The 21,373-nt window shown below is 46.7% G+C and overlaps 1 protein-coding gene across 2 annotated transcripts; it reads right to left on the bottom strand.

The window, feature by feature from the left end:
- Positions 1 to 11,164: 11,164 nt before the first annotated feature.
- LOC115547736 (gap junction alpha-1 protein) lies at positions 11,165 to 20,199 on the bottom strand. 2 transcript variants are annotated; one of them, XM_030362165.1, is made up of 6 exons: positions 19,875 to 20,199; positions 19,159 to 19,249; positions 17,079 to 17,324; positions 16,063 to 16,149; positions 14,796 to 14,891; positions 11,165 to 13,168 (listed from the first exon to the last, which is right to left on the bottom strand). In XM_030362165.1, the coding sequence occupies exons 2-6, from the start codon at positions 19,225 to 19,227 to the stop codon at positions 12,413 to 12,415; spliced, it is 1,254 nt and encodes a 417-aa protein (XP_030218025.1). In that variant the 5' UTR covers positions 19,228 to 19,249; positions 19,875 to 20,199; the 3' UTR covers positions 11,165 to 12,412. The 2 variants fall into 2 exon arrangements, with proteins under 2 accessions (XP_030218025.1, XP_030218026.1); XM_030362166.1 differs by having other exon boundaries at positions 19,159 to 19,246.
- Positions 20,200 to 21,373: the final 1,174 nt, after the last annotated feature.

The raw sequence follows: 21,373 nt of genomic DNA, 5'->3' as shown, positions 1-21,373 counted from the left end.
CTGTTTGGTCCGCCCCAGAATTCGATGGTTTGTATTCACACCAGCCCAAAAGTTCCGCACCAGCGTATTCACCAAACAAGGCAGGTGTGAATACGCCCTATGACAACAAACAGTTATGAGGTGGACAGCGTCCTGTCTTATTATGGAGGAGCGGCCGAGGAGAAGAGGGGAGGTAGAAGTGGGGGCCTAGTTTGATATCATATTATATTATATCTATAGATCTGTCTAAGGATATATCTAGTATTTATATATGTTTTATATACGTTTAAAACATATGTATATGTTTTTTTTATATTTTTGTATGTTTTCGTACAAGAATCCTTCCCTCGTAACACACACACACACACACACACACACACACACTCACAAACACGTGTATATTCTAGGGCGAGTCGTGGGTTGAAAGCTGTGGTTTTGTGTGGTTCTCCTCCAGTGACGTGGTTCCTTCGTCTCTCTGAACCAGTTCTTTCCAGGAACACTTTCAGGATGTTTTCTATCAGTGCTTTGTCTCCGACCTCGTAGCCAATGAGGGGGCAGCGTGAGAACTCATACACCCTGCGTCACCACGGTCCCACCGGAGGGATCCGAACCCACAACCCCCCGGTCAGGGACGTGTTGGGGGGGGGGGGGGGGGGGGGGGGGCGACACAGAGAGCTCCCTCAGATCTGCTCCCAGCTCTCACGTTATGAGTTCTTGGTCTGAGTTCCTCCCAGGATTGAAGAGCAGATGGCAGAGAGCAGAGAACCGGTTCATCTATGTATAGTACGACTCTGTCATTAGAACATATGGGTGTGTGTGTGTGTGTGTCCCAGATGTAGTCGCTCAGAGCTGAACTTTGGAAATGTTTCCCAGGAGGCGGAGAACATGGGACACATTTAAATCCTCCGTTTCTAGAACACACACACACACTTCAGGAAACGGAAAGCTATTCCTTCTGGAAGGGAGTCTGTGCTGGGACAATAGGACGCACGCACACACACACACACACACACACACACACACACACACACACACACACACACACACACACACACACACACACACATACACACACACACACACACACACACACACACACACACACACACACACACACACACTGCTCCCGCCCCCAGCTGCTGAGGATGCAGTGGTCGTTTCCTCCTCTGTCAAGTGGAACACAATGAGACCCAAAGCTTCAAAGAGACTGCCAGCTTCCACACAACCACCGACCAGGGGCCGACCGTAACAGACAGGGTTGGACTGTAACAGACCAGGGGCCGACCGTAACAGCCAGGGTTGGACTGTAACAAACCAGGGGCCGACCGTAACAGACCAGGGGCCGACCGTAACAGCCAGGGGCCGAGGACATGACTGACCCTGAATCAACCTAGTTTCCTACTAGTATTTTAAAACGTACTAACATTCACATTACACGGCTGTTTTATCAGTTCACTTTATCAGACATGATACTTTCTTTGTCTCTCTCTGTTGATATAACCGTGTTGTCCGTGACCGGACTGCCTGCTACACCGGGCAGCCTGCTACACCCTAACGGCTACATGCTGCCTGCTACACCAGGCTGCCCGCTACACGCTAACGGCTACAGGCTGCCTGCTACACGCTAACGGCTACAGGCTGCCTGCTATACGCTAACGACGCTCAGCGGTTTAGGAGATGAAAGCGTCTTCTCCGAGGACACTTTCGGCCTCGTCTTGTTTGGGGACTGTTTACTGCAGCAGTCAGGCCTGTTGATTTGTTTGGGCTTTAAAACGTTTTCATGGCCGGATATGAGCCAACAAAACGGATGATTTCCTTGGATTATGCCCTGATTATTATGGGACGGAAGTCTGGGCCCCAACTGTCCGGCTGAGAAGTCCTTCTGATCAGACCTTCTGGTCTAGATGGTCCACTGGGTTCTAGAAGACCTTCTGGGGGGTATAAAGGACTTTTAAGTTCACTGATTCCACTTTTTAAGCTTTCAATCAAGTCTGACCTCCTCTCTACGCTTAGAACTGAAATAAGATCAAAACGTATTTGATTTCCACATAAACCACGGACTAAAATGTCTGTGAAAACTGTGCCTTAGCGCAGCGAAACAACTTGGATATTTGCTCTTCTCTCTCTCTCTCTCCCCGTGTCTCTCACCCCTCCAACATCTGGCCAAAGACGTGGTGAACCGCCAGGCAGCGTTCAAACACGAGCAGCAAACATACTGCACGTGGAGCACGCACACACTTTCTCTGCCTCTCTAACAAACACAGACAAACAAACACACACTTTCATTCAGTCTCTCTCTCCACATGTGTTTTTGTTTAGGGCGGTGGAGGAGAAACACTAGGGAGGAGGAGAAGGAGCTGAGTCGGCACAGGAGGCCCCTCTCCTCTTCTGCTGAGCCGGAGAAAGAGGCTCTCTCTCTCTCTTTCTCTCTCTCTCTCTCTCTCTCAGGGCACATTCCAGGAGGGTCCTGAGAGCCGACATTATCAGGAGCATTAGAGGAGAGGGCCAAATGAACCCAGAGAAAGATCCCAAACGTGCACGGCTCTGGATGACCACGTTGGGGGAACCTGGCGGGCTAGGGTCGGGGGGGGGGGGGTATAAACACAGCCTGTTAAGCCCTTTGAGACTGGATCTGTGATTAAGGGCTAATAAAGTTTAATTTAAATTCAAGCAATAGCTTTTTGGTGTGTATATATATATCCCTTGATGACTAGTCGGAGCTCTAAAGACATGTAGAGTCTACAACATGTCTTTAGAGCTCAGACTCAGACATGTCCTGCTTTAGAGCGCTGATCAGCCATGCTTCCCACTCTGCCTTCCTTAACGAGAACCATGAGACTCTAATTGAATCAGAGCGGGCTGATTGCAGTTCGTATTATTCCAGGGACATTGTGCGGGGGTATGGATGTTGTCTGTTCTCTTGGTTCTTTAAGGAGTTACCCGGGGTCACAGCTAGCGTCGCGGGTTTGAAGCCGCATCATTAATCACAGACCTTGGATGGTTCAGTAGACCGGTTCCGTACCAGAGAACCGGGTACTTTTAATTTGTAAGAACATCACGTCCTTCCCTCGGAGCAGCGATGTTCTCGGACTAAAAGTGTTTCAGCGTTTGAGTTCCGATGAGGGTCAACAGAAAAGTTAACGAGGGAATGTGCCCCAGTGAGATCTAATTATGATTTAGGGGCCACAAACATGGAGTCTCTCTGGAGGGGACATCCATAATATAAGATAACATCATTATATGATATGATATCGGCCACGTTTAACAATGATCTGCTGTCATAGACATCACTAGAAGCTTGAACCTGAACCTTTTTTGTTTTGGCTAAACACGGTGGAGGTCTTAACTAGGGGTGGACTGGTATCCCAACCCGGTATCACACGATTTCGTGCTCATGCGCACAAACGTTAATCTATTGAATCGTGTTCCAGAGCACGATAGTTCCAGAGTCACGATAGACTTTTTTCGTGCTACACAGAACGAGAGTAAACCAATGGATTCTGAATGGGAGTGTTCTCAGACAATTAACCTGCTCCACAAAACGCTACGAGAGAGAGAGAGAAAGAGAGAGAGGTAGGGACAGAGAGAGAGAGAGAGAGAGCGAGAGAGAGGCTTCAGAAAGGGTGTGCGCAGATAGTACAGTGCACCGTAGTTATATGTTTATGCCAAAACCACAAATGCTATATATATATATTTCCTATATATATATATATATATATATATATATATATATATATATATATATATAATTAGGCTATAATAATATTATTTAGCGTGTAATGAGACAATCTATAGCCAAATTGTCGAAGATGCCCGAGAATCTCCGGAAATATCAGCATGGGAAATCGGCGCATCAGACCCATAAACCTATACAGAAAGACGTCATCTCAAGCGGGAGAGAACGTTTGCGGTGCTGGTTTGTGTCACGTAAGTACAGGGCTCTCAAGTCTCATGCATTCGGCGTGAGACACACGCAATTCAACCCATGCACACGCTCAAACCTGGTCTCACGAAAATACGTGACACAGTCACGTTATTTAATCTATTGAAACGTGCTCAGGGACACGTATTTTCTAAATTTTGTATTTCAATTGGAAGTAGGCTATTTGTCATGTCACTATAAGCACGACTTCCAAACTAAGGTTCTACCCCGGAGCGTTCTCCCTAATGTCCCTTAAGGAGCTCCATACAGATCATTCAAAAAATGAAAATTGTCTGTGATAACTAACAAATGACAGCTTTTGGCCACCCATTTCTACTTACAATTGTCTGTGATAACTAACAATATGACAGCTTTTGGCCACCCGTTTCTACTTTCACTTTTGATTCTGAGAAATTGTGACCATTCACGGATATATTAAATGCAGGCGCGCTGCTCTGTAGGCAAACTGCGAAGGAAAAAAGGGTAGCTGCTTCATCTGTTCTTTTTAGAATTGCGAGCCGCTAGGTGAGGTGCAACGAGATGGAGCACTGGATGAGTCATTTCCTGTAGGGCTGGAGCCACAGGTTGAAGCGTATGCATCCTTTGAGACCCCCTTTGATAAAAGGGGGTCTCAAATGTTGACCCTCATTCACCTATTGCATCACTTCCTTTAGGGCTTCGGCCTCCTAATTGATCATTGTAGTATAATTGAATGCCCTCTTTATGATACCTCCACCACTGGGACGTGGCAACAATTCTCCAAATCCATATGGGGAGGGGGGGGATGCTTGTGGACGGTAGGGGTGTACACTAGACATAAATAGGAAGCAAACTCAGGAGAAGGAATGACCTCTCACAAATATTTATTCAATAAATTGTTTCAAATAACCCTGCCTCGTTAAATCAATGTGTTTTGCTTTCAAAAATAGGTCATAGAAGAAGTCGAAACTGCAGAAAATAAAAACATCAAAGCTGCCTTTTAAGGATACCTTGGAATATCTGTCTATTTTTTAACCATCGGACAAAAACAAGACAATTGACGACAGCTCCTTTGCCGCGTGGTTTTTAGAGCCATGTAAGGATTAGAGGGGGGCGGTCGATAGCAACCACCATAGCAACCATGACGGTCAAGTGACTGGATGCAGCCCGTTGAAAAAAATTGAATACCACCCTACACACTCAGGAGATTAATGATATTTAAATTATTATGACCATGAAGTCTTTATTTGCATGGGTTTACATTTCGTTCTGTGTAGCATGGAAAAATCTGAGAAACACTCCCATTCAGAATGCATTGGTTTACATTTCGTTCTTTAGAGCACGGTTATTTTTATTTATTTATTTTCAGTTTTTGAGGAGGTTCTTCAAAGATGCAAATGTTTCTGCAATAATCCAAAATCCAATGGAAAAACCCATTGGCTTTTTGTCAAGGGAACCCAGGGCGACGCTCACTTCCGGGTTGGCCAACATACGTCATCCCTCCACCACTCTAGTGTAAAAACACATGTTCAAGTTGAATGAGAATAATAATAATAATAATTCTGCCATATTATTTATTTAAGGGGGGGCATACAAGTCTTTTGGCCATTCGTAGTGTTGATCAGCAGAGAAATAATTTGTCCGCAAAGACGGTGACGTCGCTTAGCAACGGAAGAAGCTGGGGTTGACAAGTCACGGGACTACTACGCATGCAAGTGAACGGAGCGTTCCACGGCATTGAGAAGACCCGTGTAATAAAGGCCTATAATCTGTTTATGGCATAGATTTCTCCTCCGATTAGGCCAATAAACCAATGATAAAATAAAAATAAAAACGCTCGATCAAAGGCCCGGCCCGAGGATAGTGGTGGGAAATATCGGCCCGACCCGGCCCGCGTCGGGCTCGGGCAGAGAATCTAAACGCTGACTGGAACTACTTAGCAGGTGTTTGTAGGCCTATATCAGGAGTTAATGCACGCCCTGCAGCCAATCAGAATACGAGTATTCCCCCAGACCGTGGTATAAACAATATTATTCACGAGTTATAATCAACCCCTACACATCAATATTAATGATAACCCATTAAATACGGTATGATTTCTAGATGTCATGGCAACGTCCGCTCGCGACACTGGACTTGCGAGGCATCGACGCGGACTTTCATTCACATAGCCAAAAACAAGAGAATAGATGGCTAGATAAAATAAACATCAAGACATACAATTCTAAAAAGAACAGATGAAGCAGCTAACCTTTTTTCCTTCGCGGTTTGCCTACAGAGCAGCGCACCTGCATTTAATATATCCGTGAATTGTCACAATTTCTCAGAATCAAAGGTGAAAGTAGAAACGGGTGGCCAAAAGCTGTCATATTGTTAGTTATCACAGACAATTTAAGTAGAAACGGGTGGCCAAAAGCTGTCATTTGTTAGTTATCACAGACAATTTTCACCAATGAATGATCTGTACGGAGCTCCTTAAGGGACATTAGGGAGAACGCTCCCGGGCAGAACTTTAGTTTGGAATTCGTGCTTATAGTGACACGACAAATACTTCCAATTGAAATACAAAATTTAGAAAATACGTGTCCCTCAGCACGTTTCAATAGATTAAATAACGTGACAGTGTCACGTATTTTCGTGAGACCAGGTTTGAGCGTGTGCATGGGTTGAATTGCGTGTGTCTCACGCCGAATGCATGAGACTTGAGAGCCCTGTACTTACGTGACACAAACCAGCACCGCAAACGTTCTCTCCCGCTTGAGATGACGTCTTTCTGTATAGGATTATGGGTCTGATGCGCCGATTTCCCATGCTGATATTTCCGGAGATTCTCTGGCATTTTCGACAATTTGACTATAGATTGTTATTAAATTACTTGATATCCTTATCATAACCCACTTACAGCCACTGAGTTAGAAGTACTGACATGAAAATTAAACAATTCAATCATCTGTGGAACGGGCCAATGATTTCCAGACCCACCGAGTGGCATTGGACGGTAAGTACTGCACTCCCCCCGCGCGTGACCCCTTCGTGCACATACTCAAAGCTCGTGACCCAGAGCAAGCTTCTGTTTGTTGTTATCCTGCGGTAGCTACTGGAGCTAGCTAACTAGCTAATGGCTCGCTCTCGCGCATCTGTGTTTGCGCTCGTGCATGATTGCGCGTCCATTAGGGCTGTAACAATACGCGTATCAAACCGAAAATCGCGATACTCAAAGCCACAAACCTGTCTCGCGGTGTGAGAAGGCAGAAGCGCGATATGCCCTTTCTAACTCTTCGGTCAAATTGTCAGATTGAAATTTGCTAATAATTAGTCTAAATAATAGTCTGCCGACAGCGCCCCCTCCTATCGATGCCGTAAATATGTGATGAGATGCCCTCTCTGTGATCACAGCTCTCCGTGGTTACGGAGGATTGCATTTCTCCACAGCCGTCGAAGTCCTCATATGCGATATGAACGACCTTTATCCAGAGTGGGCCAAGCGCGAAAAAAATTGCCTGTGTGATCCTGTCTCTATTGTTTTGTGTGATTTGACTGGCAGTTTGTCTGCTTATAGGTCGGAATGAAGCGGCCACCGATTATTGACAGGATGGGTACTTTATTCTACCGGACTCGTTCGCTTCTTCACTAGACACACGCGCTACCGCTCGCTCTCCTCGCTCGTCCACTCACTCGCTGACGTCACTCACACACGCATACGCACACTGCCATTCTCGCACATACACATATGCTACTCGTAACACTATGCCTCGTTATTGCGACGTTCACGTTTTTCCTCATCTATTGAAAGTTAGGCTATTAAACATGTTGCATTCTATACGGCCTGATTATGTCATTATTTAAGCTACATAGCCTAATAAGAAGCGCTAATAAGGATATTTGAATAAACCAACCAAACTGTTAAAGATCCCATGCCATGCTATTTATGGATGCTTTAATATAGGTATTAGTTGGCTACAAACACAGTATTCAAAGACGTCCCCGAAATTCAGCCGTGGTGCAGAGTTATGGCGCATTTCCACTGCAGGGTGCGGAACGGATCGGATCGCAAAGGTGCGGGTCGGATCGCGTTTCCACCGCCAAAAGTGGGCGTGACCCGGACTTTGCCGTACCCGTTCCGACCCCATTTTAGGGACTCCTCCGTTGCGGTACCCAAAACGAGACCAGACGCCTGAAAGGGTACCCTGGAATTCTAGCTACACCCCCCCTCCGTTGATTGGTCGACAGAATCGTCACTTCCGGGTGACGCGGGGATGAAAACAAACAAACAGTAGCCTCGAGGTATTATTCTTTACAATTAACATGTCGCGTAAAAAGCTTGCTTGGGCGAACAAGGAGGTTGAGACGTTCGTCTGCATTCTTGCGGAGGAAGACGTTGTTTAAGATGTTTACGTAGCTGCCGCGGCGATCGACATCCGGCCTACCACAAAGGGTACTGTTGGCGGTGGAAACGCGACCTCGGAACTGAGCTGGGCTATACCGCCCCCTCCCTACCGCCCCTTTGCGATCCGATCCGTTCCGCACCCTGCAGTGGAAACGCGGCATTACAGCCACTCCAAACCAGTCGCACATTGAGCTTCCCCCAAACGCGCTGTTTCGGTGGGCGTGTGAAGGCAGGTCAAGGAGGGGGGTGGGGGTGTGGCCCTGAGCAGCTTGTAGCCACAGTACAATGCGCTCTGGTTACGGTGGGCGTGTCAAGGCAGGTCAAGGAGGGGGGTGGGGGTGTGGCCCTGAGCAGCTTGTAGCCACAGTACCATGCGCTCGCCGCTCTGTTGACGGTGGATGTATCGCAATGGCTCGTAGAAACCCATATTATACATAGATATCTATATAATATAATATAATATATGATGTATATTATCACCTGGCCCTGCATGCGCTCTGTTTACGGTGGATGTATCGCAATGGCTCTTATAAACCCATATTATACATATCTATATTATATAATCTATAATATATATTATCACCTGGCCCTGAGCAGCTTGTAGCCACGGTACCATGCGCTCTGTTTACGGTGGATGTATCGCAATGGCTCTTAGAAACCCATTTTATACATAGATATCTATATCATAATATATATTATCACGACCAAAAGCTGTGTGAGCCTCCAGACGATCAAACGACCGCGTCTTCTTCAGATTGATGTGGAAGTGAGAAGAACCAGAGACGTCGGAGAACCCGACGAAGTCCTTTGCGATTCATTATATCGTCTGCACACAGGTTTTGGCCGTGATAATATGTATTATTTGATATAGATATCTATGTATTATATGATATTATTTAGATGTAGAGCCCCAGGACTGTAACGCTGCTGGAGTTGTTATTAGGATCTAAACAACACGTCGGACTCTCGTCTCTGGTATTTCTACAACGAGACTCGTAGTGGGGGTTTTCTCAGCCATGGTTGAGAATGAATTGGGGGAAAGGAACTTTGGCTTTGACTCCCTGAAGTACATGAACCACGACATGGAGGAGAAGGGGATTGTTGGCCGCGAATGTATCCCGTTTGAGCCCTGCTTCCCGCCGCCTCGGCAGCGGTCAGCGCTAATCACCGCCTCCTGAAGCGGTGGTGCATCGGCAGCGAGGCTCCGGCGGGAGACGACCGCGGTCAACAATCCCTTTCTCCTCCATGTTGTGGTTCATGCCTACTTCAGGGAGTCAAAGCCAATGTTCCTTTCCCCCAATTCATTCTCAACCATGGCTGAGATAACCCCCACTACGAGTCTCGTTGTAGAAATACCAGAGACGAGAGTCCGACGTGTTATGCGCCATCACACCAACAGCAGAACGGTTATCCAAATAACAAGGAAGTGTACAACACTTGCGTTACAGTCCTGGAGCTCTATATCTAAATAATATCATATAATACATAGATATCTATATCAAATAATACATATTATCACGGCCAAAAGCTGTGTGCACGTCCAGACGATATAATGAATCACAAAGGACTTCGTCGGGTTCTCCGACGTCTCTGGTTCTTCCACTTCCACATCAATCTGTAGTAGACAGAACCGCGCGCTGCCTGCTGCCTGCTGCCGGCGCAAGGCACCACCGCCCGGCTGCCCGCTGCCGGGCGGTGGTGCTTCGCGGCGGTGGTGCCTCGCGCCGCGGCAACCGGCGGCAGGCAGCATGTCGCAGTTCATGTACTTCGATGTCGTTCTGCCATTGCATTCAAAATTCTGTAACTAGCCTGTTACTACGAACTAAGCAACTACCATACACGTATTAGCATTTAGCACTAGCTCAATCACGACTCCTTCAGAATTCTTGTGGGTGGTTACGAACCAACCAAGTGGGCAGGGCCATGAATAATAGTTTGACAACGCTACGTCACAGTGTCACCTTATCCAGATTGGCTCATTTCTTCTGCCTTTTTCCTTTCATTGCCTATTGCATTCAGCAGACACACTGCATAGATTTCTCACAAACTTATTCAGACCCATGTTATTTAACAAACAACAGGAAAAATGTGATTTTAATGGCATGGGCTCTTTAAAGGGGCGCTATTATGCCTACCAGCAAAAAGCATCCTCCAACTGCAATCTTTGGTTATTTCTTTATTAATTTAGCTATACTTTAATAGTATTCTTTCGGTTCAAATCTGTTCAGTGTTCCAAATTATTTGTTATGAAATGTTACATTAAGATAATTGGTATTTCAGTGTTGTTTAAATAAAATGCTTTTTAAATTTAAAAGAATCGTGGAATGTATCGAACCGTGGGTCAAAAATCGTGATACAAACCGAATTGTGAATTTGTGTATCGTTACAGCCCTAGCGTCCATGTATTTGGAATGGGTGGAGTCATAGTCAGCGTTGAAGGAGAGGGGGTAGGACCATTTGAGTTGTGTTTTTTCAAAATCTGCTGGCGTTTCGCAAATCCCATACCCAACCTTTAAAAGGGGGTTTAGAGTCTGCTTCTACTAAATACATATCTTAAACAAAATCATTGATTTAGAAATAATGGGTTGGGTGTTGGGGACACATCCTGAGCCCATGAGCTCGAGTAAAACACGGCTAATTGGCTAATGGCTTGAAGATCTCTAGAAACGGGAAGGTAACCTTGCTGACAACGTATTTTGAGCTGTGATGAAACAAGAATGTAATCCTGCAATGAGACACAGGATAATTAATGTCATTCTGGAGACAAAGATTATAAAGTCGCCCACTTTTGTGCAGAAGATCCTGAAACGCCGCTCGTCCTTTTCTATAATTTCTAAATTCTGATTTAATGATCACCAAAGGTGGCATCACGTTGAGAGAATGAACAAACATTAAACGTTTTTTTTTTTGCTTTGTTCATTTTTCAAGTTTGATTTACAATTATTATTCAAAGTTTGTCAGGATATAAAATATATTCTTCAGCAAAATAAAAATACAGACAAATAAAATAATAAATACGTAATCTGTTCTAACAGTCATTCGCTCTATGAATCAATCTCTTAATCAAACAACAAACTAACAAAGAACATTAAATATCTCTGGAACGATGATCATACTTACTGGTAACACTTTGTAAAAATAGCGGAAAATGACTCCTTAAAAATACTAAAAAATCTCTAAAACTACATTACAGAAAATACTGATATCCAAAAGACTCACACTGAGAAAGACATGTACTACATTTGTGGTGAGTGGTTTTGAAAACCATTCATCACTTAAGGCACAAAGGTTGCTGTAGGGAGCTTTTAAGAGATATGACTTAAATCAGCTTTTAGAGCAGGAAACACACTTTTTTGAATATCTGTTTGAGTTTGACTGTCTGAGACAGTTTAGATTTGGATTCTTGCTCATTTCTGAGTGGATTCCATCGTTCAGGGAATCAGATGCAGAACTTCTCCGCGTTGGAGAAATAATGGAAGAAGAAGAAGAAGATTGTTGGTTTTGGTAGTTTAGTTTCCAAGTCTTGTTCTCTCTGCTCTTTTCTGCTCTCTCTAAAGCCCATTAACGTACAGCTCAGAAAGTACAACATCAAAAACAAGACTTGAGTTCTTAAGGCATCGCTGAAGAGCAGTGGACACACAGTTCAAATACCTCCAGCAGATCGCCACGGCCGCTTCCCAGCAGAAACAATGGATCCAGGAAACCAGCTCCTCCCATTGTTGGAGTCAATGGGTGGTGCTTCCCCTCGTAGTGTCGGACATCTCAGTCCACGTAGCCATGACAACAATGACCCGGATTGTTCCACAGGAAAGAAAAAACGCTTCTTCACTCTCCGACAAGAACATAAGTCTCGACTCGCCAGAACAAGCTAGCGCTGTCGTTTTGACGATGCATAGCAGCGCAGCGAACACTCCCCTTAAGAACCTCTCGAGCTCCCTTATGAATCTCTCAAGCTCCCTCAAAGCGTCTCCAGCCTCCTTAAGAACGTCTCCAGCTCCCTTAAGAACGTCTCCAGCTCCCTTAAGAACCTCTCCAGCTCCCTTAAGAACCTCTCTAGCTCCCTTAAAAGAGTCTCAAGCTAAGCATGTTGGAGAGTCCCTTAAAGCGTCTCCAGCTTCCTCCTGGGTTCTCCAGCTCCCCCCCCCTCAGATGTCCAGGTCGTCAGTGCGGGCGCGGCTGGAGGCGCGGCTGCCGGGCCGCGGCTCCAGCCCCCGGAGGAGGTGAAGCTCCTTGGTCTCCACCTTGTCCGACGGCGGTGGCTGGCCGTGGGCGGGGCCTACGAAGGCGGGGCCCAGGAAGGCAGGGCTGTCGCGGTTGCAGTCACTGGCGTTGGCGCCGGCCTTGTTGTTGTGGTTATTGTTGTTGTTGTTGTTCTTGCCGGTACTGCGCTGGCTGCCGTGGCGACGGGGCGGGGAGCGGCCCAGCTGGTTCTGCTCCGTGCTGAAGTTGGTCCAGTTCTGTTCGCTCGCCGTCTTGTTGTAGTGGTTCACCGAGTCGCCCCTTGCCACCGTCGCCGTGGCATCCAGGTTGTAGACAGGGGCGGAGGGGGGGGGGCAGCCGTTGCAGTAGTGGTACGGCGCTCCTCCTTCTTCTCCTCCCACTCCTCCTCCTCCCACTCCTCCTCCGGCCCCCGGCAGCAGGCGGAGGCGGGGGTGGAGCTGCTGGCCCTCGGACGCCCTCATGGTGTCCTTGACCCACTTGTAGGTGACGTAGAAGAGCTCGATGAGGTTGAGCAGCAGGGACACCAGGGAGACCACCAGCATGAAGACGATGAAGATGGTCTTCTCGGTGGGCCGCGACAGGAAGCAGTCGGTGCGGTGGGGGCAGGGGTACGCCTCGCACTCGTAGCGCGACGCCAGGCTGAAGCCGTAGATGTGCCACTGCAGCAGTAGGAAGCCCACCTACACAGAGACGCACACACACACACAGAGACACAGAGAGAGACACGCACACACAGACACACAGAGACACGCACACACACAGAGAGAGACACGCACACAGACACACAGAGACACGCACACACACAGAGAGAGACACGCACACACAGACACACAAACACAGACACGCACACACACACAGAGAGAGAGACACGCATACACACAGAGAGAGAGACACGCACACACAGACACGCACACAGAGACACGCACACACACAGAGAGGGACACGCACACACAGACACACAAACACAGACACACACACACGAGAGAGACACGCACACAGACACACACACACACACAGAGAGACACGCACACAGACGCACACACACAGACCTCTTAGGTTTGAAACCACCCGAGGGGTGCCCTTAGGAGGTGAAGCGGGTTGTACACACACAGATATTGATCACTTTGACACATGGGTGTAGAGGCAGCATCAGCGCCAACGTGATCGGTGGATTCATCAGATGTGAAGAAGAGACGAGAAACAAGTTTTCTTTGTCAAGTTTCTGAAATCGTTTCTAACGTTACTTCAAATGGTTCTGAACGATCTGAGCGAACGTAAAGCTCGTCTGCGTCCTATTGGATGTGAGGCGTGGAAACCAGTCGGCTCTCTGAGGATTCTGGGGAGTCTGTGGCCAAGCGACGATCGAACGATGCAGGCAGAAGATCGAAAACACTTGATCAGACTCGGGGCAGGACGACATGGAGCTCAACTCTAACGTAACGTCAGGTTATGAAAGTTGAGAGGTCGGTGTAGCTCAGGGGGTAGAGCGGCCTGACTGGTAACCTGAAGGTTGCTAGTTGGATCCCGGCTCCCCCTCTCGAAGTGTCCCTGAGCGAGACGCCTCACCCTGACTGCTCCTGAGGGGTCGACTCCGCCATCGGTGTGTGAATGAGTGTACGTTTGTATGAATAAAAGCGTCCGCTGAATGTGAATGTAAAGGGCGACGCTAGTCTGAGACGTTCGTGTGGAAAATGCTGCAAAGTAAACAGCAACTATCAGCAATTGAGCGGAACAACGTCTAATGCAGCGTCATGTGTGGTTAACTGTCTGTACTTTGTTTATCTACACATCTGGTTCCTGTTGGAGACTAATTAGCCACGGCCGAAGTTCTGCACTAGAGGATCCTGGGTTTGTGTTTACAAGCAACGGAGAAGACTCAGTCGATGTGGCTGTGAGACCGCAGGTTTGGATTCAAAGGACTTCAGACTGAGACTTAACGTGGCAAAGAGAGGGGTTTAAACCTCCTCAGTAACATGTATGTCTATTCAAACCTCCTCAGTAACATGCATGTCTATTCACACCTCCTCAGTAACATGGATTTCTATTTAAAACCTCCTCCTGAGGGGTTTAAACCTCCTCAGTAACATGTATGTCTATTCAAACCTCCTCAGTAACATGTATGTCTATTTTAGACCACTTCAGTAACATGTATGTCTATTTAAACAATATTAGTTAGGGGCGTGCGATGCGTGTGTCATGGTGTGTCATGGTGTGTGTCTTTGTGTGCGTGACATCCATTGTGTCATGGTATGTCATGGTGTGTGTCTTCGTGTGCGTGTCATCCAGTGTGCGATGGTGTCCACGGACCTCAAAGAAGGACTTGAGCAGGATGCTGAAGATGTAGGTCCTGAGCAGAGCTCCTTTCATCTTCACCTTTCCGTTCTTCTCGATGCCGTACTTCATCTGAGGAGCCACAAAACACGTCAGGGGACTGCATGACTAAACACTAACTGACTACTAACCAAGTAAGGTCACTAAACACTAACTAACTAACCAAGTAAGGTCACTAAACACTAACTACTAACCAAGTAAGTTCACTAAACGCTAACTAACTAACCAAGTAAGGTCACTAAACACTAACTACTAACCAAGTAAGTTCACTAAACACTAACTAACCAAGTAAGGTCACTAAACACTAACTAACAAAGTAAGGTCACTAAACACTAACTAACTACTAACCAAGTAAGGTCACAAAAGACTAACTACTAACCAAGTAAGGTCACTAAACACTAACTAACTACCTATCCAAGTAAGGTCACTAAACACTAACTAACAAAGTAAGGTCACTTAACACTAACTTACTACTAAACAATTAAGGTCACTAAACAATAACTAAATACTAACCAATTAAGGTCACTAAACACTAACTAACTACTAACCAAGTAAGGTCACTAAACACTAACTAACAACTAACCAAGTAAGGTCACTAAACACTAACAAACTACTAACCAATTAAGGTCATTAAACACTAACTAACTATTAACCAATTAAGGTCACTAAACACTAACTTACTACTAACCAAGTAAGGTCGCTAAACACTAGCTACTAACCAAGTTAGGCCACTAAACACTAACTACTAACCAAGTTAGGTCACTAAACACTAACTAACTAACCAAGTTAGGTCATTAAACACTAGCTACTAACCAAGTAAGGCCACTAAACACTAACTACTAACCAAGTTAGGTCACTAAACACTAACTAACTACTAAACAAGTAAGGTCACTAAACACTAACTAAATATGAACCAAGTAAAGTCACTAAACACTAACTACTAACCAAGTTAGGTCACTAAACACTAACTAACTACTAAACAAGTAAGGTCACTAAACACTAACTACTAACCAATTAAGGTCACTAAACACTAACTAACACCTAACCAAGTAAGGTCACTAAACACTAAGTAACTACAAACCAAGTAAGGTCACTAAACACTAACTAAATATGAACCAAGTAAAGTCACTAAACACTAACTACTAACCAAGTAAGGTCACTAAACACTAACTACTAACCAAGTAAGGTCACTAAACACTAACTCACTACTAACCAAGTAAGGAGTGTGTGTCTGTGGTCTCACCTTCCTCAGCTCCAGTTTCCTCAGCGATCGCTCCACATCCTGTCCTTTGGTCTGAAGTTCTCTCAGCCGCTCCCCCTTCACCTTCAGCTGCAAGGAGACACGCCCACAGGGTCAGAGACACGCCCACGGGGTCAGAGACACGCCCACAGGGTCAGAGACACGCCCACAGGGTCAGAGACGTTTTAGTGAGGGGAGGAACTCCTCGTGACCCCAATGACCTCACTGTGACCTCACCTTGACCTTACTCTCCAACCCTGCCATCGTTTTAGGGGCCTGGCCTCTGGCCAGCGTTCTTCAGTTTTATGCATTGTAACGACGTTCCAATGTACGACATTTCAGAGCCATGTTATAAAGATGTTTCAGACAGAGCGTCTCTGTGATCAGATGTTTTGGGGGCGTTTAGGTCCATTCTATTCAAACGTCGGGATTATTAACCAGATATTAAGGTTAGATGATCAAATCTGGACCTGCTCTGCAGATAGAGTGAACACAGAAGTTAACTCGTTATCTAAAAACCTCTCGTCCCAATTTCGAGGGCGATTATGATTATTTTATGGGGAGCAGTTGTCCTCTGACCTACACATGATTCAGAAGTTTTCTTACTCTTTGAGGTCTGATGACAACTTTGTGTTTCATGCAAACTAGAGTCCTGTGCCAGCACCAATCTAGTTTATCATCAATGAATCATTCTTCTCCTCCATGTGTAGGAGGTGGAGGTAGATGAAGCCTTACCTTCTCCTCCTTGTGGAGGAGGTGGAGGAGGATGAGGTCGATGAAGCCTTACCTTCTCCTCCTTGTGGAGGAGGAGGAGGAGGTAGATGAAGCCTTACCTTCTCCTCCTTGTGGAGGAGGAGGAGGAGGAGGAGGAGGAGGAGGAGGAGGAGGAGGAGGAGGTAGATGAAGCCTTACCTTCTCCTCCTTGTGGAGGAGGTGGAGGAGGAGGAGGTAGATGAAGCCTTACCTTCTCCTCCTTGTGGAGGAGGTGGAGGAGGAGGAGGAGGTAGATGAAGCCTTACCTTTTCCTCCTTGTGGATGAGGTAGAAGATGTGGCAGAGGTAGAGCAGCGTTGGCGTGGAGACGAAGATGATCTGCAGGACCCAGAAGCGTGCGTGGCTGATGGGGAAGGAGCTGTCGTAGCAGACGTTCTCACAGCCCGGCTGGGCGGTGTTGCACTTGAAGGCCGACTGCTCGTCGCCCCACGCAGACTCCACCGCAGTACCGATGACCAGGATACGGAAGATGAAGAGGACGGAGAGCCATACCTAGAGGAGGAGAGGAGAGAGGAGGAGTTGGAGGAGGTTAGAGGAGGAGGAGAGCAACTTACCCTCCTAGCACCTAGCTAGTATAGCATCTAATGGCGCATTTCCACTGGAGGGTGCGGTTCGGTTCGGGTTGCCTCAGTCCGGTAGGGAGGGGGCGGTATAGCTAGACCTGTTCAGTTCCGAGGTTGCGTTTCCACCGCCGACAGTACCCTTATGGTAGGCCGGATGTCGATCGCCGCGGCAGCTACGTAAACATTGTGACATTATAGCAGCGCGACACAGGGTGGCCTGCTCAATAAAGACAATGGAAAATAGGAACGGGACACATTAAACCAAGAGCTACCATGGAAGTCGTTCCATGGTTTCGGAACGTCTCCCACCTCCTTGTTCGCCCAAGCTAAAGTTTGGTGCGACATATCCATCGTCTAGATAATACCTTGCAGGTACTGTTTGATTGTTTTTATCCCCATGTCATCACGGGTGCGGCTCAGTCCATGTATGTCTATTCAAACAATATTAGTTTAGTAGCCCACTTTTGGTGGTGGAAACGCGATCCCTGCCGCACCTTTGCGCACCGAACCGCCCCGCACCCTCCGGTGGAAATGCGCCATTATCCTCATGGCTAGGATAGCATCTTTCCCTCCTAGCTCCTAGATGGAATAGCATCTTACCCTCCTAGCTCCTAGATAGGAAAGAATCTTACCATCCTAGCTAGGATAGCATATTAGCCTCCTAGCTCCTCCTAGCTCCCCTCCTAGCTCCTAGCAAGGATGGCCTCTTACCCTCCTAACTCCTAGCTAGGAAATAATCTTAGCCTCCTAGATCCTAGCTATGATAGCATCTTAGCCTCCTAGCTCCGAGCTAGGATAGAGTCTTATCCTCCTAGCTCCTAGATAGAATAGCATCTTACCCTCGAAGCTCCTAGCTAGGATAGCAGCTTACCATCCTAGCTAGGATAGCATCTTACCCTCCTGGCTCCTAGCTAGGATAGCATCTTACCATCCTAGCTAGGATAGCATATTAGCCTCCTAGCTCCTCCTAGCTACCCTCCTAGCTCCTAGCAAGGATGGCATCTTACCCTCCTAACTCCTAGCTAGGAAAGAATCTAAGCCTCCTAGATCCTAGCTATGATAGCATCTTAGCCTCCTAGCTCCTAGATAGGATAGCATCTTAGCCTCCTAGCTCCGAACTAGGATAGCATCTTACCATCCTAGCTCCTCCTAGCTCTTAGCTAGGATATCATAGCCATCTGTGTTGTATACATGGAATGGGTTAACCTAGTGATGGTTAGTGTTGGCACTTGGTTCTATGAAGATCCTTACTGTACCCACAGAGATATATTGCTGTTTCTCTTTCTACACAGACTAATGGATTTATTGTAACGCCCTGAATGTAAAGTGAACATAACTGTTTTGTGTCTCATATAGATTCATCCCGAATCACATTCGGATTAATAACTGGAAGTAATCCTCCACTAATGAGAACAGTGCTCAGACCCGGATTTGATGAAAGAATCGACATCCGGTTTACTTCCTTATTTTTCTGGAAGCTCCTGAGATGATGAGGTTGGTGTGGGACTCTGGACCCCTGAAGCTCCATGGAGCATGACCATCATACAGTAAACGGACTGCATTTATACCGCACCTCTCTCACCAGTGTTACAATACTGCCCGACATTCACCCATTCACATCAAACTGGACCCAGACCACGAGGTCAGAGACCCAGACCACCTCCTCCTCCGCATGAGGAGGTGGTGGTACCAGAGACCTCCTCGAGCAGGTGGTGGTACCAGAGACCTCCTCGAGGAGGTGGTGCTACCAGAGATCTCCTCACCTTGCCTCCGGCTGTGGAGTAGGCCTGGACTTTGTCCAGCAGTTTCCCCAGAGCGCTCCAGTCTCCCATCAGGACCACAGCTCACAGACTACTGGGACACACACACACACACACACACACACACACACACACACACACACACACACACACACACACACACACACACACACACACACACACACACACACACACACACACACACACACACACACTTTAGAAACGACCTCAAGTTTCATATGGGAGAAGAAAATCAAAGAAAAAAAATTGACCTCAAAAGTCAAACATTTCTTCAGCGTCTAGATGACGTAATTAAGTAATGACGTCGAAGGGTTAGGATCTTAAATCTCTTTATCGTGTTCAGAGTTTAACTTCTGAAAGATGAGATTTGTTCCATAACCCTGTCCATTTCCTCTGAGTCAGCATTCAGTCATCTGGCATGAGGCGAATCAAGGGGCAAGGTCCCTTAAAGCCCCGTAAGTATTAAGGTACTTTAAACATAAAGCCCATAAAGGGTGTTATTCAAAGGAATCGTAGCTGGCCATAGGATACATCCACACTAATCTGAAACACTAACATTAATTAGGCCTGTTTACAATTAATCAAAAACAGATGTTCATTCATATGTTCATTCCATGGGATTAAATATTCCTCTGAGGGTTATGATCAGGGTTAAAATAAAGATTAATGGTAAGAGTTAGGGTTTTAGGACGTCTTACCTGGGACAAGGAGAAGAGAGCAGTCTGCTGGAGACCAGAGAGTCGAGACGTAGACTCTGGAGCGTCAAACTAAGTTTGCTGGTTCAGTTTCTCGGAGTTCATGTCAGGAAAAGAGTCGCGTTGTTAACATCTCTGCTGTGAATCGTCGGTGGGGGCAGAAAACATCTCGGGTTGAATAGTTATCCTCAGATTAGTGAACCGAACTCATGTCAAAGTCTTCCTCCTGTTCTTCCACGTCCTCCTTCTCCTCTTACTAAACTTTTCACATCTCATATTTTCCATTGAGCGATGAGGAGGTCGTCGCTCCGCATCACGAAAGACGGCATGGTTAAGGATGGCCCAAATGGGCGTTACAGGGCAGAGAGGGCTGGCCATTCGGTTACACGGGTTAAGGCGAGAGGCGAAAGAGGGCGGGACATCCGTAAATGGACATCCGTTATGCTGGCATGTTTTTTTTGGGATATTCACTTGTCAAATCAATATATGTGTATATTTATTCTCCTCGCAATTGTTATCGTTCTTGTTATGTTTTCTTTATCTCTCTCTGGGGACGGTACATGGCGTACAGCGCTAATAGGAGGTAAGAGGCCGGAAGATGCGTCGCGGTAGACCGAGATAACGCCATAGTGTTGGATCATTTGGAGTGGCATGAATCCAGATGTGAACGTTGTACGACGCTGCCCTCTGGTGGTCGGAAATAATAGCGTCATAATTTTGACGCGGATACTGAAACCTTTCGTAAGATGGATATAAGAGAGACCCGCAGTGAATTCAACCCGGTCCACTTGACATCGGGTAGGTGCATGACAGGTACCGTAAAACGTAAATAGCCCGGGCTATTATTTGTTTTCTATCACTGAACTTTCGAACAAAACTCTTGCTCAGCAACGATGGGAAATAGCCTATCAAATGCATTATTTAAACCAGTATGAATATTACCGTAGGCCTAGGCCTACATGTTTACCAGGCAATTGAATAACGCATGCCCTGCACACACACACAGGCACGCACGCACACGCAGTGCGTGCCTGTGTGGTAATCGGGAGAGTTGGGAGAATTCACTGTGGCCCGTTAACTTTTCGGGGGGCGCCGGGTCAACGTCGCAACCAATTCGATTTTGTCTAGATGGGAGTAACTGAGCGCCCCCTCCCGAATATAGCCTACAGCCCAGGTCGGCCTTGAACTGCGATTGGTCAGAAAGACGTAGCCTAACAGCTAATGACAACATTGAACTCTCATGCAGGCTCGAACAGAGTGACACACAAACACACACACACACACACACACACACACACACACACACACACACACACACACACACACACACACACACACACACACACACACACACACACACACACACACACACACACACACACACACACATAGTTTTTCACCCACTCCGTATCCAGCTTATTCCATGCTTAAAGCACCCAGGCTATGCGGCGAGCTTGGGCTCTCATGTTCTCCCCTGCAGTGTATTCCTTGTCCGCATCCCC

Source organism: Gadus morhua, chromosome 7 (assembly GCF_902167405.1).
Source record: "Gadus morhua chromosome 7, gadMor3.0, whole genome shotgun sequence".
In the NCBI taxonomy this organism is placed as follows: Eukaryota; Metazoa; Chordata; class Actinopteri; order Gadiformes; family Gadidae; genus Gadus; species Gadus morhua.
This window is presented reverse-complemented; position numbering and strand designations above follow the sequence as displayed.

Excerpts from the sequence above, each read along its gene's own strand:
- LOC115547736 (XM_030362165.1), bottom strand. The coding sequence starts at position 19,227 with ATGGGAGACTGGAGCGCTCTGGGGAAACTGCTGGACAAAGTCCAGGCC. Across the intron at positions 16,150-17,078 it reads TCATCCACAAGGAGGAAAAG|CTGAAGGTGAAGGGGGAGCG; the intron begins GTAAGGCTTCAT and ends GTCTCCTTGCAG. Across the intron at positions 14,892-16,062 it reads GGAAACTGGAGCTGAGGAAG|ATGAAGTACGGCATCGAGAA; the intron begins GTGAGACCACAG and ends GTGGCTCCTCAG.